The sequence below is a fragment of the Cebus imitator genome, unplaced genomic scaffold (assembly GCF_001604975.1).
Source record: "Cebus imitator isolate Cc_AM_T3 unplaced genomic scaffold, Cebus_imitator-1.0 Scaffold461, whole genome shotgun sequence".
Lineage (NCBI taxonomy): Eukaryota > Metazoa > Chordata > Mammalia > Primates > Cebidae > Cebus > Cebus imitator.
Window position 1 is genome coordinate 86299 of NW_016107776.1, and position 21584 is coordinate 107882.

Here is a 21584-nt window from a genome sequence, read left to right on the forward strand (position 1 = left end):
TAGTGATGGTGATGAGGATGCTGATGATGATGGCGATGATGATGATAGTGATGGTGATGAGGATGCTGATGATGATGGTGATGATGATAGTGATGCTGATGATGATGGCAATGATGATGATAGTGATAGTGACGAGGATAAGGATGATAGTGATGGTGATGGTGATGATGGTGACAAGGATAGTGATGACAGTGATGGTGGTGATGGTATGGTGATAGTGATGAGGATGGTGATGATAGATGGTGGAGATGGTGATGAGGATGGTGATGACAGTGATGGTGGTGGTGATGGTGATGATAGTGATGGTGGTGATGGTGATGGTGATGAAGATGGTGATGATAGTGATGGTGGTGGTGATGGTTATGATAGTGATGATGGTGATGGTATGGTGATAGTGATGAGGATGGTGATGATAGTGATGGTGATGATGGTGATGAGGATGATGGTGATGTTGATGAGGATGGTGACGATCATGATAGTCATGGTGATACTGATGGTGACGGCGATAAGGATGGTGACAATCCTGATAGCCATGGTGATACTGATGGTGACGGTGATGAGGATGGTGATAATGGTGATGAGATGATGGTAATAAGGATGGTGATGATAGTGATGGTGGTGATGGTGATGAGGATGGTGACAATCATGATAGTCATGGTGATACTGATGGTGACAATCATGATAGTCATGGTGATACTGATGGTGACAGTGATGAGGATGGTGATAATGGTGATGAGATGATGGTAATAAGGATGGTGATGATCGTGATGGTGGTGATGGTGATGAGGATGGTGACAATCATGATAGTCATGGTGATACTGATGGTGACAGTGACAAGGATGGTGATAATGGTGATGAAGTGATGGTAATAAGGATGGTGATGATCGTGATGGTGGTGATGGTGATGAGGATGGTGACAATGGTGATAACGATGGTGACAGTGATAATGGTGATGAGATGATGGTAATAAGGATGGTGATGATAGTGATGCGATGTTGGTGGTGAGGATGGTGATGATGAGCATGTTTACAATGATAATAACAAGGACAGAAATGCCTCTGCAGCCTAGTTTTCCTTCACAACCTTGGCCATGGGTCTGCAGGAGCAGCCAGGTCTCAGGCCGTGGTGGGTGCTCCAGGGCATCCTGTTTGCAAGCAGGGACTACACTCCCTTTCCTCTTGTTTCCTGGACCAAGTGTTCTCATCTTTAATATTTCTTTGTTCTTAACTGTGAAGATCCTTTTAGCAAAGGCTGGAATCCTGATGTCCTGGGAAGCACATCAACACGTCCAGGTCACCTCCTTCAAGACCCTGACCAGCCCAGGGAGGCAGCTTGATGTTAATGGGTCATAAGCTACCTTGGTGTGACCTGGCCAGAGTCCCTGGTACAGGGTACAGGAAGGGGCCTCGGCATAATCTCTGCAGGGTTTCAGGGTGGATAGACTGGCATGGAGGGGTGCTGGGCCCAGAGACCCCCTACCTCAGTTAAACCACTGCCCTCCTCAAAACTGCCTGCACTAGATTTGTCTCCTCTGAAGTGCCACCCAAGTCCTTTCCTCCCAAGCCGGACTGTGTCATCCAGCACGTCCTCTGCTGTCCCCTGCTCCTTACAGCCATTTTGTTCTGTGTGTGTATGTGTGCACATGTGTGTGTGTAATCCCAGCTACTCAGGAGGCTGAGGTGTGAGCCACCCCTCCTGACTTCTTTGTGTTAAGTTGTCCTCTTTTATGCATGTCTGACTGTGAGCCTCTCAACAGCCTCTTTTGCAACGTGATGGTTTTTCTTTTGACCTGCAGAGTATTTCAGTATTTCTGAGTCTCCTTCTTGCCTAGAACCCCTCACCCCAGGCCTCCATGAGATGCTGACCTTGCAGAACTCAGCCTGCACTGAGGTTGCTGGGCTCTATTCACCTGGCTATGTGACTTCAGCAGGACTGTGGTCTTCCCTGACCCTTGGTTTCCTTTTCATTAGGCAGGGGTTTGAGTGAGCTCTGCTGGGGCCGTTGTGAGGGTGAAAGTGGCAGCACCCACACCCGGCTTGCTGACAAACCAGGTCGGCAAACTGTTTCTGTGAATGGTGTGATACTAAATCATTCCAGCTTTGTGGGCCACACAGTGTGTCATAACAACTCAGCTCTGCTGTTCTGGTGGGAAAGCAGCCATGGACAATGCGTGAACACATAGGTGTGGCTGGCTGCCAAGAACACATCCTTTACAGAAGCAGCAGCCAGCCCTTGGGCCAGTTTGCCAGGTGCCACTAGAATGGAGGCCTGAGGCCTGAGGCTCTGACAGGGGTTCCACTCTGACCCCCGACTCAGAGCTCTGGCCTCGGCTGGGGCAATTCCGATGGGAACGTCTCAGGCTGAGGAGGATCCTCTGCTGCCTCTTGGACCCCTCATCCCCTGAGGAGTGCTGGATCCCACTGGCCCTGCATAGCTGGGCTTCTCCGTGGTCTTAGCAGGCGCTGTTCATGTCATAGGCCGGCCGCTGTCCCCAGCTCAGTTTCTAACGTGAAGGGCTGGGCAGTCCCAGGAATGGCTCCAATGGGAGCCTGTCCAGCTGCTCTCCTGCTGACTGAGACTGATCTGAGGCTGCTGAGAACCAGCCAGCACGAGCCTCAGGACCCACACGTGTCTTTCAACAGCAGAATAAATTCTGCTCGGGCAGAGACCGCTCACCCGCCTGGTTGATCATGTTTTACAAGTGCTGAGGGCACAAGAACGCATGGGGATGTGCCCACCCGTCTTCCTCCACTGCAGTGGTGGGCAGACCCACCAGCTGGGCCTTGGCTCCTGGGAGGGACTCGCATCCCAGCGACCCTCAACTGCTCAGTGGACTCTGCCAGAGCCCTGACCAGCCCCGGGGGCTCTTATTGTGTGTTTCTGGCTTGCACGCCTACCTTGTGCACCCCAGGGTCCATTGCATGCACGGAGTCTGTGCTCCTGCCTCGTGCACCCTGAGCATGTGCTCTCATTCTTCCTCCTGCCCTGTCAAGGCTGACACCCTGGGCTCACAGGCAGTGGTCAGCCTTGTGCATGCAGCAGATCGGGGGGTCCCGGGGCGGGTGTGGGAGGGCCGGGGCTTAGGTCTGGAAGCTAGCTCATGGGAATGGGCGTGGCCCTGCAGAGCGAGGCACTAGGTACTGGGCAGGGTCAGGCAGGCAGATGGGCATGGGGGGCAGGTATGTGGCAATGCTGGGCCCAGGCCTGGCTCAGGGTGCATCTCCAGGGTGGGGGCATGCCAGCCACCGGCCACTTCCTCATTAGCATCCTCTGGGGACTCAGCTGGCTCTGGCTGCTGGATTGAATTAGCTTCGGGACCAAGATGAGCCCTTGGTGGAGAGAGGATTCTCCAGATAATTAGGTAGTGGGGGTTTGTTGGCTCCTGATGGAGTGTGGAAGAGCAGGGCAGGCTCTCACCTCCTGTGGGGCAAGGGGGAGCTGGCTGAGCAAGGGTGGCTAAGCCTTTACTGCCCAGCAAGGCCTTTTAGCACCCCTGGGGCCATGAGGCTGGGAAGCCTGCTAGCCCTGGGGCTGTGGCTTCTCCTGCTTTACTTATTATTATTTGTCTGATAATATCTTTAATTACAAGATTTTGTGTGCTTTTAGGCATGTTTCTTGTAAGTAGCGTATGATTGCATTTGACCTTTGGTTGTGTTTGCTATTGATTATACCCACAGCAGTTCTCATGTTCCTCAACTTGACACTCCTTCTAAGAGAATTGGCTGGACTGAAGGGCCCAGCCCTGGCCTAGCCTGCCGGCCCTGGACCCACCCACATCCCATTGTCTCAGTGAGCTCAGCATCACCGGGCAGCGACAAGCCCTGCTCTCCAGGGCAAGGCATGGAGCCGAGGGGGCTGAGGGAGCACCAGGCACACTCGAGAGGCCAGTTCCAAAGGCTCTGCTGACACTGGGCCTCAGTTTCCCCCACAGCATGTAGCTAAGTCTGATGGCCTCTCAGCAGGCAGGTGTCCTTGCCGGTTATTGACCTGGACTGCCCACCCTGCCACTGCAGCCAAGATCAATAAGGAGCAGGGGCCGGGGCCAGGGCAGCAGGGGCTGGTGCCCACAGCCCCAGGAGATGTGGGGCCCCTCAAGGGCAGACTGCCCCCACCAGGAGTTGCTGCCAGCCTCCTGTCCTCGCACCCGGAGCCCCGGAAGGGCACAGGAAGCGCCGTGGGAATGGAGCTGCCCCTGCACGTGTCTGGGGGCCTGAGGATGGACGGTGGGTGGGTGTGCATGTGAGAAGCAAGTGATGATGGGGGACAGATGGATGGGGGGCGGGGGGAGTGAGTCAGTAGTGGAGGGGCCAGGAGTGGGGAGCAGGCATGGGAGGGGTGCCCTGACCCTCTGTGGTGTGGGGATGACACAGGCCCGCCACCCCCGCCCAGAGCTATTTCTGGCCTCGGTGCGCTGAGCTGTGGCCTCTTGTTCTGCCTCATAACTGTGGTCTGTGACGTGACCGCCTCACGGGGACATGGATGCTGTCCGAGAGGATCCTGAGCTGACTGATGTCCCGGCTGTGCTACAGCTGGCCCCACCCCCGGCCCCAGCCTTGGGAAGCAGCAGCTCAGAGCCTCTCTGGAGATTCCCCTCCCAGCCACCCATGGCACAGGAGGGCACTACCCGCCTCTCTGCCTGTGGCTGCAGCCCGGCCCCTCTATGCCCTCTGCCATTACTGGCCAGGCCACCAGCCTCTGTGCTTGGGCAGGACACGCCTCGTGGCCCCTCTGGGCAGCACTGTGACTCCCTCCCCCGGCTGCTCCTCCTGGGTAGTCTGGGGTGGGATCAGGCAGGGCTTAACCACTCACTGTCTCAGTTTCTTAACCTGTAAATGTATTGCTGACTCACATCTTTTTATAGCAGATAATGGGACCCTCCAGTGATCCCAGCCCAGGGGTGGCATTGGGGCCCGAGGGCGCCAAGCTGTACATGGATGAAAGCTGGCACTCGGGGCTTCCACAGCTGCCTGCCCTGTGCTGCCTCCTTGCCTCACTGGGCAGAGGCAGAAGCATCCCTGTGGGACCTCAGCCCAGGCTTGGCGGGGCATGGAGGTGGGCGGGGCCCCAGGAACAGTGGGGGCCAGGGATGACATGAAGAAGGCCATCCCTGCTCCGCTCAGCTCCCTGGGCTGCTGGGGTGAGCTGCTGACCTCAGCAGCCGCCTGCCTGGAGCCTCCCACTACCACTTCCCCATCCCCCTTCTCCACCCCTCCCCTCTGCTCCTGCCCTCCTGGCCCTCCTCCCTCTGGCTCCTCCCACCTCCTCCCCTCTCTCCCTCCCTCCCTTCTCACCCGCTCCTGCAGTGAACGTCAACAGCCCTCTCTGTGCTCAGCCCGCCAAGGCCTCACTGCCTGCTCCAGTGCCCAGCTGATCTGAGCTCAAGCCTGGCTCCTCCCACCTCCTCCCCTCTCTCCCTCCCTCCCTTCTCACCCGCTCCTGCAGTGAACGTCAACAGCCCTCTCTGTGCTCACTGAAGCTGGTGGTGCAGGTGCCCACCTGGGCCACTTGCCACTCCCGTTGGAGGGATGTGTCCTGGACTGTTTGCTGCCCGGCCTCCTGGGCCTTCAGCCTGGTGGTCCTGGGTCCTTCCCTGCCCAGTCTGGCTGCTGCAGGGAGAGGCTCGGTCGGTATCCACTCACTGTCCCCCCTGGGAAAGATCAGGGACTTCCAGGCAGGACAGCCAGCCCTCCCCACACTGTGGCTCCTGAGCCAGGCCTGGGCTGAAACAGGACCTCCCAGCCATGACCCAGCCCTGACAGCAGCAGGGCCATCCTCTGGGGGGGTCCCGGAGGAGACCCTGGAGGAAAGAAGAGATGCAAATTGGCCTGGGATGGTGGGAGGGGCACAGAGGTACCAGTCTGTGTACAGCTTGGGGGCCTTGCAGATTTAGTTGGCCGCGGGGCCAGCCTGGGGGGACAGTGGACACGCACACTCCGTGCAGTTTCTCTGGGAGAGCTGGGGCCGTGGCAGGGCTGGTTGCTCACCCCATGTGCAGGGAGCAGGAAGGACAGAGCACATACTGGATGCTCTGTGAGAACGGGGGCCAGGGTGAGAGTGGAAAGAGACACAGGCTGTCTCCAGAAGGACAGTAGAGTATCCTGTTGGAGTTGGCCAGGCAGGGAGGGGAGAAAGGTGGGCGAGATGGCCAGAGAGGCCTAGTGGCCTTGAGGCTGCAGAGCCCATGGGAACAGGTCAGGGGCCATGGGCCAGGGAGGTTTTTTGGGGTAGGGAGGGGCTGCAGTCCACCACGGGGGCAGGGAGGAGGCTGGTGAGTCACCAGTCGGGCCCCTGGGGTGGGGTCAGAGGATGCCCTCCCACCACCTGCCTGGGTCACCCTCATCCCAGGGCCCCGGCTGTGAAGACAAACCCATGCCACAAAGTTGGGTTTGATTATCTCACAAAACAATGCCCCCTCCTGCTCGCTCAGCAGAGGGGTTGCCATGGAGACCAGCGGGCAGGCCCCAAGGGGGGCTGGACTGGAGCCAATTACCGTGGCTGCAGTGAGAAGAGAGCCCACCTCACCCGACTCTCAGAAGTTGGTTTACGAAAAGCAGTTGTCTCGGCAGGAACCGAGCCGTGTCTTTGCGCCTGATATCCACTTCCTGGCAGAACTGAGCGCCACGTGGCCACTCCCCCACATCCTCCCTTGTTCCCCCTCCCCGCCTCCGAGCCCGCGCCACCATGTGGCTCAGTCCTGGCACCTCACTGGGGTGTTTAGAGTGGACACAGCGGCTTCGGGAAGTAGGAGATTCCCGAGCACAGGGCTCTGTTCCGGGGGAGTGAGCTAGGCCCTGACCACAGCTGAACTCACAGCCCACAGCTTCGGGCCTGGAGCCACAGGACGGTGGTGATGTGGCGGGCGTGGTCACCATGCATGGCTAGTCCTTGGTGGGTGCAGTCAGTCGCATGGTATGGTCGGTGACAAGACTCAGGTGGTGACTCCCACAATCAGTGATGTGGTGTGGTCAGTAATGTGGCAGAGTCCCCCCCCCCAACAAGCACCTGGGGCCTCCACCCACCTGGCCCTAGGACAGGAAGTGCCACTTACATAGCACAGTTTCCCTCTGGTGACAGCAGGTGAGACACCAGTGGGGAGCTGGCATGGTCAGGCCCCACCTTCCCAAGAAGAGTGTATAGAAGGAGAGCGGAGGGGTGTCCGCTGTTTAAACAGCACCAGAGCCAAGTGCTTTCCTCACCCAGCCCACCCAGGGTGGGCCTCCAGACCCCCATCCCTGGGCTGCCATTCTCTCTTTGGTAGCCAATAAATGGCCTTGGGGCAGGCGTGGCACAGGAGGCCCCCAGGCTGTGGGGAGGGGGTCTCAGGATCTTCCAACCTAAGTCTGGGAGGACGCACGTGACCGGGGCCCACTGCATGTGCTGGGCTTGCTGGGCTCTGCATTTGGGGTTTCTGCCCAAGTTGAGAGGACCCAGTGGGGCAGGGGTCCCAGGGTGGGTTGGAAGGCCCCGGGGTCACAGTTCTGGGTCAGGGAAGCTGGCTGTAGTCTGCTCCTTCCTCCTGCCTGGCTCCAACCCCAGCACTTAGCCTCGTGTCTGCAGAATCCTGCTCAGGCAGCTGCTGAGGAAGGCGTTAGCTGTCAACGCAGGTGTTAGCTGATAACTCAAGTGTTAGCTGATAAGCCATAACCCTCCCAGGGGGATTCACATTTTAATAGACTCACTCCTGAAGGCGGAAAGAATCTTCAGCGTTAGAAAGGGGTAGGGGCTCAATGGCGGAAGGAGAGGCAGGAAAGCTTACTCGGGGTGACTGGCTCCGCTGGTGAGACCAGCTCTGGATGCGGCACCCTAGCAGGGGCTACTGCCCATGTAGGGCCTTGGTGAAGCCCCAGGTGTGTCTGACCCCACAGTGGAGGAGGGGGTGCAGGCCCCGGGGGCTGGGGGGGAACCTACTGGGAGGCTGTCCCTGCTGATGGCATCTGGGTGGGAGGGGTGCAGGCAGCTGGCACTGCAGGGGTTGGCTGGGGAGGAGTGAACTCCTCCCAGGGAGGAGATGGAGCCGAGAATGAGGCCAGGGGGCGGAGGCTGCAGGAGGGGTTCCTGCCGAGTTAGGAAGTGGTTGAAAGGAGGAAGTACGGAGGAGGGAGCAGCCTGCCTGGGTGGCTGGGGGATGTGACTCCTCCTCCCGAGCCCTGGACACACTTGCCCTCTACCCCGGCCCTTGGGCATCCAGGCACTGTCTCTGGAATCGCAGAGGTGCCCAGAGGGACCCCAGCCCCGTTGCAGTGTTTCCTAGGCCTTGTGGGTGGAACCTCCACTGTGCCCCCCGGGGCTCCTACAGTGTGGGCTCTGTATCCCTGCAGTCCTGAGGAGGTGCCTGCAGTGTCAAGTGCCCATTTCAGGAGGCCTTCAAGTGAGTGCCCCTGGTGCCCCAGCGGGCTGCTCCCGAGTATGTTAGCACTGGATGTGTGGTGTGAGGAATCTGCAGATGTGGCTTCCAGGGGAAGTGTGTGGCTCCGAGCCGTGTTCTAGCCCAGTGTTGGCCATGTGGCCTGTGAAGCGGGGATCGTAACATCCCAGTTCCCAGGGGTGGCGGCCACATCTCCGTCCCAGCCCTAGGACCTCCTGAGACCCAATCCCCAGGGCCACCTGGCTCTGGAACCTCCAGCTCCTCCAGTACCCCTGCCCTGCCTGCTAACTACCCTGTCCTCTGCCCATAGGGAGCCGGCTGCTGGCATGGGTGCTGTGGCTGCAGGCCTGGCGGGTGGCAGCCCCGTGCCCAGGTGCTTGCGTGTGCTACAATGAGCCCAAGGTGACGACAAGCTGCCCCCAGCAAGGCCTGCAGGCTGTGCCCCCGGGCATCCCGGCCGCCAGCCAGCGCATCTTCCTACATGGCAACCGCATCTCACATGTGCCGGCCGCCAGCTTCCGCGCCTGCCGCAACCTCACCATCCTGTGGCTGCACTCGAACGTGCTGGCCCGAATCGACGCGGCCGCCTTCGCCGGCCTAGCCCTGCTGGAGCAGCTGGACCTCAGCGACAACGCGCAGCTCCGGTCTGTGGACCCTGCCACGTTCCACGGCCTGGGCCGCCTGCACACGCTGCACCTGGACCGCTGCGGCCTGCAGGAGCTGGGCCTTGGCCTGTTCCGTGGGCTGGCTGCCCTGCAGTACCTCTACCTGCAGGACAACGCACTGCAGGCGCTGCCTGACGACACCTTCCGCGACCTGGGCAACCTCACGCACCTCTTCTTGCACGGCAACCGCATCTCCAGTGTGCCCGAGCGCGCCTTCCGTGGCCTGCACAGCCTCGACCGCCTCCTGCTGCACCAGAACCGTGTGGCCCACGTGCACCCGCACGCCTTCCGTGACCTCGGCCGTCTCATGACTCTCTATCTGTTTGCCAACAATCTATCAGCACTGCCCACCGAGGCCCTGGCGCCCCTGCGTGCCCTGCAGTACCTGAGGCTCAACGACAACCCCTGGGTGTGTGACTGCAGGGCACGCCCACTCTGGGGCTGGCTGCAGAAGTTCCGCGGCTCCTCCTCGGAAGTGCCCTGCACCCTCCCCCAACGCCTGGCCGGCCGCGACCTCAAGCGCCTAGCTGCCAGTGACCTGGAGGGCTGTGCTGTGGCTGCCAGGCCCTACCACCCCATCTGGACCGGCCGGGCCACCAGCGAGGAGCCACTAGGGCTCCCCAAGTGCTGCCAGCCAGACGCCGCCGACAAGGCCTCAGTGCTGGAGCCTGGGAGACCGGCCTCGGCAGGCAATGCGCTGAAGGGGCGCGTGCCGCCTGGTGACAGCCCGCCGGGCAACGGCTCCGGCCCACGGCACATCAACGACTCCCCCTTTGGGACTCTGCCTGGCTCTGCTGAGCCCCCGCTCACCGCAGTGCGGCCCGAGGGCTCCCAGCCACCCGGGTTTCCCACCTCAGGCCCTCGCCGGAGGCCAGGCTGTTCCCGCAAGAACCGCACCCGCAGCCACTGCCGTCTGGGCCAGGCGGGCAGCGGGGGCAGCGGGACTGGTGACTTGGAGGGCTCGGGCGCCCTGCCCAGCCTCGCCTGCAGCCTCGTCCCCCTGGGCCTGGCGCTGGTGCTGTGGACAGTGCTGGGGCCCTGCTGACCCCCAGTGGACATGACAGCGTGCTCAGCAGCCAGGTGTGTGTACATACGGGGTCTCTCTCCACGCCGCCAGCCAGCCGGGCAGCCGACCCGTGGGGAGGCCAGGCCAGGCCCTCCCTGACGGATGCCTCCCACCCGCCACCCCCATCTCCACCCCATCATGTTTACAGGGTTCGGTGGCAGCGTTTGTTCCAGAACGCCGCCTCCCACCCAGATCGCGGTATATAGAGATATGCATTTTATTTTACTTGTGTAAAAATATCGGACGACGTGGAATAAAGAGCTCTTTTCTTAAGCTGTGGCTTCTCAGGCTAGGGTGCTGTGGGCGGTGAGAAGCAGGGGTGGGCACTGGACGGGCAGCCTCTCCCCCATCACAAGGCCCCAGAGGAAGAGGAGTTGCCCGGCACCACGGGCGGGGCAGCCTGGGCCAAGGGCAGCTCCAACGCCAGGTGCCCCTGCCCCCCCCAGCTGCACAGATGGAGTGTGCTTGGTGGCTGACATCATTGAGTCTGGCTAACAGAGCACACGCGGGTCCCTGGGTCTGGACATAGCAGCCTCTGTGGGGACACATTTGCTCTGAGGCCCTCCACCCGTCAGCCCACCCGGGCAGCCCCCAGGAGGAGGCTGAGGATGAGGGACGCTCCTCCTACCGCTGGTGGGTGGCAGAAGACGAAGGTCCTAAGGAGAGTTGGAAGGCTCAGGCCCCACTGGGGGCTCCACGCACCCTCACACCACGGCTGGTGGTCACACTAGACCCCACATGCGTGTGCCCGGAGCACCTCCACTTACACCATGCCCACACCCCAAACACAGGCCCTGGTGGGTCTGCATGTCCCTGCACACATGTATGCATACACACATTGCAAACACAGCATGGCAGGGAACGTACATGCACACACACGCGCACACAGCAGGGCAGGGAACACGCATGCACACACATGCACACAGCAGGGAACACGTGCACACACATGCACACACAGCAGGGCAGAGAACACACGTGCACATACATGCACGCACCGTGGGCTCTCGAGCAGCCCGCATCCAGGCAGAAATATGTACAGGCAGAAATATGCACAGGCACGCTTTCCCACGGCCTGGGCCGAAGAGGACTCAGAAACAAAAGGCAAGGTCCACGTGGCCAGGAAGCCTTCCCAGGAAGGGCCCCCTCCCCACCAGGGCAGTGGCTGGGGATGGGGAGAGGGAGAAAAACAGGGACGTGGGGGAGGGTGTGGGGGAGCGTTGCTGGTGGAGCCAGATGGTCGTGGGGGCGGCCAGGGCTCCAGAAGCCTGGGGGGAGGAGAAGGAGGGAGAAGTGGGGAGGACGCGCAGCAGCCAAGGCCCCAGCTCCTCCGCCCGCTCCTCTGCGCCTGTGCTGCAGCCCAAGCGGGAGCCCAGACCCTCCCGTCGCGCAAGGGCAGTCAGGATTCGGTGGGCCTGTCTGGTCTGTACCCTCAGGGTCCTCCCACATGCCCTGTCTTTTCTTCCAGGAGACTCTGTGCCTCTGCCTACAGGCGCTGAGGCCCTCCATGTGGCTGCCCACACCTCCACCTGCAGTTTGCCCCTCTGCTTACCTGAGCTCCAGGGCTGGCAGCCTTACCAGGAGCTGAGGGTAGCTCAGGCAGGGCAGCCCTGCCGGGGCGGGGTGCTGTTTGCACAGGACTCCTTCTGCAGCTCCTCTGGGCCCAGGAGACCCTTGCAGCCCCAGCAGAAGCCTCTCTGTGGACAGCCTGATGTCAAGATCTTGCACGGTCTCTGCCCTGTGCCTGGAGTCCCACATCAGCACCCCTGGCACCCCCAGTCTCTGCAACCCCACAGCCAGGCCCAGGAGTCTGCCAGGCTGTACCTGGGCACTGGCATGGGCAGGGATTTATTAATCCAGTTTTTCTCCCAAGTGGCCCCTGTCATGCCTGAGAAGATACAGCCAAACTGCTGGATCTGGGGCAGGGCTCTCAGCTGAGTCTGGGGGCTCCTGCAGTCAGAGCCAGGAAACCAAAGTCACCCATTTGCAAAGAGCCTTGAGCCCCACCTGAGCGGCCCACCTGCAGTGGATGCTGGTGGCCTCGGAGCTGCCTGGCTTGTGGAAGGACAGCAGGTCCCGCCTCAGCCTGCACCTCCAGGACGAGCAGCTCATTACCTCTGCTGGGCCTACTCCTCACTAAGAAGCCAGCACCTGTCTTCCTTAGGCCACCTTTGGGGCTGACTGTCACTACCAGCTGCCCTCAGGGCTCTGCACCCTCCCCTCCAGGCCACAGTGGGGGCCTGTGCAGTGGCAGGGGTGGGGAGTGGGGCACAGTCCCACCAGACCTGAGGTGGGGGGTGAGAGGATCCGGAAGGAAGTGGACGAGCTTTAACTCAGACTCAGCAGGATGCATGGACGCTTCCATGGGGTGGAGGCGGCGGGCGGGGCTCCCAGGCGTCCGCCCTGAGCAGCCGGCACGGGGCACCCGTCCCTGAGGTGGGGGCGCCGAGAGGAGCGGCCGCTTTGTCGAGGCCCAGGAGACATCTGGGCGGGGGTGTCGCGTGGGCTGTGCAGGCTGAGCTCAGCAGAGGGGCCCGGCTGGAGGACACATTTGGGAGTCGTGAGCACTTGGGTGATATTTACAGCCCAGGAAGAGATGAGCTCACCGGCCGGCCGCCGCCGCTGACGAGGGGCTGGGAGGGGGTGGGGCGTTGGGCCAGGGCCCAGGGACTCAGCTCCTTCCTGCACCCACCCCAACACTCCCTCGCTCCGCCTGCCCAGCCCTGGCCAGCTAGACCCCTGAGGTCGGGTGCTGGACAGGCAGGGGGCGGGGGTGGCAGCTGGTGTCCAGCCTTGGTCACCCAGACCCCAGAGCAGGTGCAGAAAGCTAATTAAAGCAGCTTGAATCAGCCGAGTGTGTCAAACTCCACCCCCCACATGCGGGCTGTTGGTCTGCCACAGACTCTCCTGGCCCCAACCAAAGATGCCCGGCCAGCCCTGGGCACCCTGTGGACTGAATCCTTCACAGCTCAAGGGCCCATTCCTGCGTCCCAAGCCCAGCCAGGGCAGCACCACCCAGCACAACTGGTGAAGGCAACAACTCCGCTGGGCTCAGCCGTCCTGGGTGGGGGACAGTGGGGAGCAACCATCAGATGTTGGGGCCAGGCTGGGCTGCTACGGTGACCCTCTCAGCCACCCCGACTCCATCCCAGGCTCCACCTGGGGGCTGAGCTGCTCCGGAGCTGCCCTGCACACCTGTCTGCCCGAGACTGCAGGGTTCGCCCTATCCTCAGAGGGGGCTTCTGCCCCCGGTTTACCTGGCTGCCCGGGGCTTTGCACAGTAATTGGGAGAATTATTTTTTAATCCTTAAATTAGTTCTGAAATAATAGAAGCCGCAGAATGTTCAGCAGCCGATGGTAAACTAACGTCCAGTGAGACAGAGAACATGCCAGAAACAAGTTGAGAGGGAAGCAAGTGTTCGCGTGTGGTGTGAGCGGGACCCGGGGTGGCAGGGGCGGGGGGATCCTCACTGCCAGGCTGCCTGCAGCTCTCAGCCTCCCCGGGCTGGGTGGGCACCTCACACTCATGTCCCCCTGGAAGACACTGCTCATGTCCTCAGGGCGCAGATGAGGAAACAGAGGCCCAGAGGAATCAAGCCGCGTGTCAGGCAGGACTGGACTCGAGGCCACTCGGCGGGAGCAGACCCTTCGCTGCCCACAGTGGCTGCGGCCCCGAATGCTGAGAGGCTTTTCCATCACGGTTCCCGGGGACATCACGAGACCCTGGATGTCAGTTCCCTCCACTGCGCCAGTCGGCCTGGGGATGTCACTCGGGGGTGGCACCCTGAGCTGTGGGGGGCTTGTGACTGAGGCAGCTCTGTGTCTGGTCAGCTGGTCTTTGGGTGGCCCCTGGCCACGGTGAGGAGGCCCAGCCTTTGACTCAGTTTCCCCCACAGTGCCAGCCTGCCTGGCGGCCACTCTCACATCCACATTTCTCACTGGTGGCCTTGTCCTTGGTCCTGCCTGGCCCCCAGCTGGCTCCTTTCCCACGCTGCTCCAGGGTAGCCCTCTCCAGAGCCCTGCCCGGCAGCCAGGTCCTTGTGCACACCACAACCTGGGCTTGGCAGGGCTCCCCACGTGAGGCCTGGGTAGGGAAAAGCCCAGCGGCCAGTGTCGGCAAATGGTGTGCCTCAGCCCCCCCGCCCCAGGCACAGCAGCTCCAGGACCCCATCATCCCAAGGCCTTGGAGAGGGTCTGTGATGGGTGTGGGCCCGGGGCCCCGGGAGCCCCACTCCTTTTGGGAGGGTGCATGTGTCGGTGCCCAGGGCCCCCCAGCAGCTGGCCTGACCCCGAAGTGCCAACCCCCATCTAGAGGCCAAGCTCCTCAGAGGAGGCCATGGGACTTCCCTGGTTGGTCAGGCTTCTCTGGGGCTGGGGCCTGGTGCTGTTGTCTTTTGCTGAGGGAGGTGGGGCTCTGCCAGGGCACACCTCTCCAGAAGCCCCTTCCAGGTAGGCCATACTCCCCACCTGCCTCTGTGCTGCAGGGGAGTCCTGCTCCCAGGGGCAGGGGTCCCTTCCCGGGCCAAGCCTGGAGTCCCGCGCCAGTGGGTGGAAGAGCAGATCCCTGCCCAGCCTGGTCTCCCCTTCTGCTTTCAACCCCCACCCCCAGCCCCAGAAGCCTTAGGGTCTTCTTGGCCCTTCCACTCAACATTCAGTTCTGACACCACTCCCTCCTCCAAGAAGCCCTCCCTGATCCTCCAGGCTGATCCTCACCCACCCAGGTGCTCATGGAGTGGATCCACAGCGCCCAGACCCGAACAGCCAGAGCCAGGGTCAGGTCACTACCCCTCAATAGCCCTCTGCTTCTGTGCCTGTTTTGAGGAATGAGTAAACCCTCATGGAAGAAGAGGTTCCCACTTAGGCCCAGCCCTGGAGGAGTTCTCAGAGAGTCATGCTGGCTGAGGCCCCCAGCGGAGGGCCAGACAGGGTGCTTCTGCAACACAGTCCCAAGGCTGAGGTCGAGGCTGCTCCTCCCTCCAACTCTCCTCACCCACAACCTGTCTTCTTGGACTCAGACCACAGGACCAAGTTCACGCCTAGTTCCCCAGGCCCCAGAAACCCAAGGGAGTGACCCCCTGCCCCCAAGGCCACCAAGTGGAATGAGGCTGGGCCGGGCTGGCTGCCTGGGCCCCCCTCATGCCCTGTGGGCCCCCAGAGCTGGCCTAGGAACTCCTGACCCTGACCTCAGCAGAGCACCCAGCCCGGCGTTCTGAAAGTTGGGCAGGCAGCACTTCCTTGACACCAACAGCAGACTGCACGTGGGGTCAGCAGAGGCCTGCCAAGCAGGGAGCAGGGCCAGGCTCACAGCCGCCAGGCCACAGGAAGGGGTGCCAAGCTCGGCCGGGGTCCTGCCCTCCCAGCCTGGGCTGTGGCTGGGCTCAGTGCAGGGTCCCTCTCTCTTTGACCAGGTCACCACGCATTTATTAGGCACCTGCTGTGTGCTGGTGAAACAGGAAAAGTTTCCCTTGCCCTCCTCTCAGGGCATGCAGTGGGGAGGTGGCTCGCTTCAGTGCCCTGCTCCACAAACCTCTAGGGGCACATAGGCAGGCAGGCTGTGCAGCTCTGACCCCACAACAGTGTCCAGGGGTCAATGTTTACAGCTGAAGCCCCAGTGTGCGTGTGTTACAGGATGCTCTTTTTATTTATTTATTTGTTTATTTTGAGATGAAGTCTTGCTCTCTCACCCAGGCTGGAGTGCAGTGGGGGGATTTCAGCTCACTGCAACCTCCGTCTCCTGGGTTCAGGCAATTCTCCTGCCTCAGCCTCCCAAGTAGCTGGGATTACAGGCGCACGCAAACACACCCAGCTAAATTTTTGTATTTTTAGTAGAGACGAGGTTTCACCGTGTTGGTCAGGGTGGTCTCGAACTCCCGACTTTGTGATCTGCCCGCCTCAACCTCCCAAAATGCTGGGATTACAGGCATGAGGCACCGTGCCCAGCCTACAGGGTGCTCTTTTAGTTTTGCTGTTTTAGTTTAGCCCTCTATAGGCAGCTTCTGTTACTCAGCTCAGTTAAACCCCAATTAGAGCCCTGCCTTATCACAAGGACAGAGGGCTTTCTGCATCCCAAGGTTCTTGCCTTGGTGTACCGAAAGAATTGGAACACACGTGGGCTTGGAGAATGTGTGCAAGGTTTTATTGAGTGGAGGTAGCAGATGGGGGAAGCCAGGAGGGGATGGAGTGGAAGGTTTTTTCCTGGAGTCGGCCCTCGGCTCTTCTCTGGCTGCCCCTGCCAAGCTCCAGGTCATTCTGCTGCCAGTCGATAGCCTGCTGGTATGCCAGTGCCCGTTGGTGTGTTCCTCTCGATGTCCAGCCTCCTGAGTGCTCCTCTGCCTGTCTGCTCCTCCCCACGTCCAGCAGTTTGTGTGTGCCTGGTAGGGTCTCAGGGTTTTCATAGGCACAGGATGGGGGTGTGGCAGGTGAGGGTAGTCTTGGGAAATGCAAAAATGCCTGTCCTCACCTAGGTCTGTGGGATGGAGCCCTAGCTAGGGGTAACCACCTCCTCTACCCAGCACTTCCCCTCTTCCCTGTCATTTAAAGGGACTAAGCTCTTCCCTTCCCGGCACTCCCATATCGCCGGAAGGAACCTGTGGGCCTCCTTCCCGGACAGGGGAGCTGCTGGGGCCTCCTTCCTGACAGGCTGAGCTGCTGAAGCTGCAGGCATCACCCCTGGGCGAGAGAAGGCCCTGCCCGGGCCTGGGCTGCTGCCGGCCACGTGGATGCAGGGAGGCCATCTTTCACAAGCATGAGGGAGGAGCAGCACGTTGTCTCTGCACATGGCCCAGACAAAGTGAGGGGCAGAGAATGGCCTCTTCTGCAGATGCAGTGTGCCCGGCCTGGCCCGCTACGAGCCTCTCCTGCAGGGGCAGCCTCCACAGGAAGGGCCAATTAAACCCACCACCAACACCAGGGAACAGGAGGCCTCCGATCTGTCTTCACAAAGGGCTGTGCGGAGATTTATGGGCAATAAATGAACATCCATCTCGAGGCGGGCGGAGGAACGGCAGCAGGGCCGGCGGGGCGGGGGCAGCCCCCTCCGATCGCGGCGCAGAAGCCGCATTAATGACGCTCACCAAGGAGAGACAAGGCTGAGGCTGGCAGGGCCACTCACCAAGAAGGGAGAAAAATAAATGCGAACAATTAGGGAGTGATGAAGACCTCGCAGGGAAAACACCTTGCTGTACACCGCGAAGCCGGCCTGGCAGAGTCTGGGGACGCCGGGCCAGCGACCTGGCAGGGTGGCGGCGCAGGCAGCCTGCGGGAGGGGAGCAGAGACGGTCTGGTGCTGCTGCACAATTATTTTTGAAAAATGATGGAGCAGAGAGAGAGAATGGAGGCGGGGCGGGGGACTGCAGCCTCCTGGGGTGCGGGGGGCTTCGGGGAGGCAGTCGCTGCTACCTTCACAGGGAGCAGGAGGGTCTTAAGGTGTTGGGATCCCAGGGGCCCAGCCTCCGAAGCCCTCCCTGAGGTCGGTTAGCCAACAGGGATGGAGGAGCCACAGCCCCGCCCCTCCACCTCAGACTTCAGGGTGTGACCCCGCCCTGTCCATCCACCCCTGCATGCCTGTCCGTTCACCCACTCCTTCCACAGACCCTGCTCCTCCCAATGGGGCCCCGTCCGTGGGGAAACCACAGACGGAGGCCTTTGCATCCTCAGGTCAGGATCATCCGGACCCCCTGCTGCAGCCAAGGACCCCTCCAGATACACAGAGGGACACACTGGCCATGAGGCCACAGCCAAGCCTGACTTGGGTGAGGACCCAGCCTGGGGCGGTCCTGCCGTTCCCCACGACCCCCCGACATCCTGTCACGCCCAGGGAATATGGAGGCACCAACTTCCCGGACCCCTCCTGGCCCCACCTCTGGACCCAGTCGTGGGATCTGGAGGATGGCATCAGCCCTGGCTGCCTGCTGGGGGCCTGCGGATAGCTGTGCCAGGGGCACAGGGAGTGAGGCTGCACCCCAAGCTCACTCTCCACTTTCCGGTTATCCTAAATACCAAGGCTGTGCAGATTTCCCCATCCTATGAGGCTCGTTCTATAAAAGTTGGTCTCAACACAACCAAACAGAAGCACCCAGCACTGCGCTCTGGAAATAGGACACCCTGCCACGGTGGGGGGGTGCCCGACACTGTCCCTGAGGCAGCCACCGGTCTCAGAGGCACCGGGGAATTGGTGCGGACCCTGCCCAGAGGCTTCCTCTCCTCGAAGAATGGGACAGTGGGGCCCTCACCCACCGACTCCCCACATGACAGACATTTCTAGGCACTTCTAGGCCAGCCAAGGGGCACAGCGTAGCTCCCCAGAGGGGCAGGTGCAACCTGCAGACGGCAGGGCTAGGGGTCAACACACCAGGTCCCCCCGCCCATCAGCGCCCACTCAGCTCAACAGGGACAGCAGCGTCCCCTGCCCAGCCACTGCCATACCACCACCCAGGTTGGGGGCAGGCTCCCAGTGCCTGGTGACAGCAGTGCCACCAAGCATGTGGGTGGGGGTCACCATGTCATCACTACAGATAAAGAGAGGGCAGCCAAGGAGTGGCACATGGACACAGCCTGTCCATGGGGATGCCTGCTCTGTACCCAGAGCTCCCTCCTGCCCAGGATGCCCCAGACGGGGCCCTGAGGATGGGGGACACAGCCTGCCAATTTTCCCCAGGTCTAGTGGGCACAGTGAGAGGGCCAGGCTAGGCCCCAGGAACTAGGGCCTTTATGCCCAGAACCAGGCAAGATGGGGAAAGTGGGATCCCCTGTGAGTCCAGGACCCCAGCTGACCCCAGTCCCTCCCTGGGCCCACCAGGGCGTCCCCGCAAAGGCTGGCTGGGCCGGCAGCTTGAACCTCCACTGGTGAAGGCCTGAAGGCCAAAGAAGGTGGGACCATTCTCCCTGAAGCTGGCCTTGATTCCCAAGGCCATGTTGTGGACCAGTGCCATCTGGGACCCTCTGGGTCAAGCAAAGAGTGCGTGCTAACGAAAGACAGGCCACCAAGGATGCCAAAGGCCCGCAAATGCCCAGTGACCATGAGAACCTTCTGCTGACAAACCCTGCAGGTGCTGGGACCACAGGGAGTGAGGGTGACTTTGCCCTTCAGCAGCCAAAGAATTTCACTCTTTTGGCAAAAGCAGCCAAGTGATAACTAGGCCTTCACCTGTGTCTTAGGCTGAGCCACAGTGGACCAGGAAACTACAGAGAAGGTCACAGGGAGCTGCCTGCGGGGCTCAGCGAAGGGCCCAGCCCCTGAGTCCCATCCTTCCACTGACCAGTGCCCACCCCCAGGGCCGGGGAGGAGCAAGGGCCACCCTGGAGGCTGCCCATTGGATGGCGCCTCAGTGACCTCGCCGGCCGCTACAGGTGTTCCGGGAGGAGAGGCACAGGGCCCTACACCCAGACTTCTCCGCCCAAGACCCGGCCTGAGACCAGACACATCTGCCATCCTGCATCCACAGGACCAGCCAGAGCCAGAGCTGGGCCACCGAGGACAGCTGGCTGAGCTGAGGGGCAGTGCCTCCTGGGACATCCTGGTGGCTGAGACTGGCCACCTGCCATGCTGGCCGCTGTCTGTCTCAGTTGAGGTATGTCTGTCTCCTGCGGCCCCCTAGGGCTGGGCCCTGCTGTCCCAATGGGTACGAGGATGGAACTGGGACTTCCGAAGAAGGAAAAGCTGGGTGGGCAGTGGAAGGCCTGGGAAGGGTAACTTGGGGGCCAGAGGAGCTGGAAGGGTCACAGGCCAGGAGCCAAGACTGCACACCAGGGACCCTGTGCCTGCAGCCCCTCACCTTCCACCCTGCAAGCCACAGAATGCCCAAGCAGGGCCGAGCAGGGCACCCTCCAATCCAGGGGTTCTCCCCACCTCGGAAAGAGGACAAGACGCACTTGCCCCACAGAGAGGCAGGCTGTGATGGCTGAGGTCATCTCCTTTTTCAGACATCACAGCTGCACACCCCGAGAGCCACTTGGTCCCTGAGAATCCCTGGAAAGAGGGACTTGCTTATCCCCGCCCACCAGCTGGGCAGGAAGGCAGGGACAGCCTGTGTGCAGAGGGGACACCCTGTGCGAGGCCCTGAGGATCACTCACCCTGAGCCTGGCTCTTTGGTGGGGGTGAGGTGTTGAGCCAGCAGGGGACCAGGGGTGGGAAGGGAATGACCCCGGACACCTGTGGAAAGACAGGGCCTGGGGGTCCACCCCACCAGGCGCTGGGCCCCGGGTCCCCTGGCCGGCATGGGCTGCCGCCTCATCGCAGAGCCTTCCGGGCTCCGGCTGCTCTCCAGCTCTCCACGCATCAGGCTGGAAGCAGAGTGGGAGCGCAGCAATGCGGGATTTGACTTGCAAAAGCGGGCGAAGCAGCACTAACAAGGCCAGGCTTACAGGAGGCTGGGGGCGGGGCTGAACCCAGGTCTTGACCACAAGAGAATGACTGGGGTCTGTTGGGGGTGGGGCGATGCAGGTGGAAGAGCCAGGGCTTAGGGGACCCTGGGTCTGTCACCCTGTCCCTTCTATGCTCAGGGCTGGGGAATTCCATGCCTGCCAATCCCAGAGCCTTAGGTAGGCAAAGCCAGGATGGGGCCGCCAGCCCATGGTGTGTGGCAGCCCCACCCTTCCCTGAGCCCTTGTGGGGAGGGGACTGGGCAAGCTGGGACTGTCCCCTCCCTCACACGATGTGGTCTCCCACAGCTCTCCTGCCCCAGCCTGCCGACCTCTGCAGCGGCCGGAGCACGAGGGGTCCTCAGTCCTGAACCAAGCGGCTCACCCTGCTTCTCTGCCCGTACCCCCACTGGCTGACCGGCCTCCAGCCTCCAGACCCTCCATGGGGACTCGGGGACTGACACAGTGGCCCAGCAGGGCCCAGGTGCTGAGCTGGGCTCTGAGATGGGTGGCCGAGGTGGCATGGAGGGAAAGGACGCTAAGGGGCAGGGATGGTGCCTTGTGGACTCACTCCCCTGCTGATCCTCCAGCTCCACCCCCAGGCCAGGCCCGGGGAAGTCGGGCCCAGGGGAGGTTGTTGATCCAGGGCCAAGGAGGCCCACAGCCCGGTCCCTTCACCAGGCCCTGCTGCTGCTCCCAGGAACCACCCCCAACACAGAGCGTAGACCCTGGGGATCGCTCAGGCAGGGCAGTGGGTGGGTGGGTCCCTCCCCCACTTCACCTACCTGACTCAGGATTTCCGAACAGCTCTAAAACGGGGAGGGGCCAGGACCCTTGCGCCCTCTGCAAATAGAGCAGTCCCCCAGGGTGGGGGCTGGTGCCTCGGCTCCTTGCTGCACACACTTGGACCAAAAAAGAAAGTGACACACCCCTGTGCCTGGGGTCTGTGTCTCGGGGGACCCTGGCCTGGGGCGTCATGTGCAGCGTCTAGCTGGAGAGGCGCCCAGGCCCGTGCTCCGCCGACTCCCCACCCATGTGCTGCTCCCTGAGACTCCGAGGTGGGTCCTGGCCACCAGCAGCCCCCTCTGGTGGGCTCTGATGCCCAGGCTAGCTCTGCAGGGCTGAGTCCTG

The 21584-nt window shown here is 61.5% G+C and overlaps 1 protein-coding gene across 1 annotated transcript in view; it reads left to right on the forward strand.

Moving 5' to 3' along the window:
- The window catches only part of RTN4R (reticulon 4 receptor), a 28722-nt gene extending 18353 nt beyond the window's left edge, over positions 1-10369 (forward strand). The window contains exon 2 of the mRNA XM_017512037.2: positions 8676-10369. Within this exon, the coding sequence (XP_017367526.1) occupies positions 8676-10075 (1400 nt within the window). The 3' untranslated portion in view covers positions 10076-10369. The remainder of the gene's footprint in view (positions 1-8675) is intronic.
- Positions 10370-21584: the final 11215 nt, after the last annotated feature.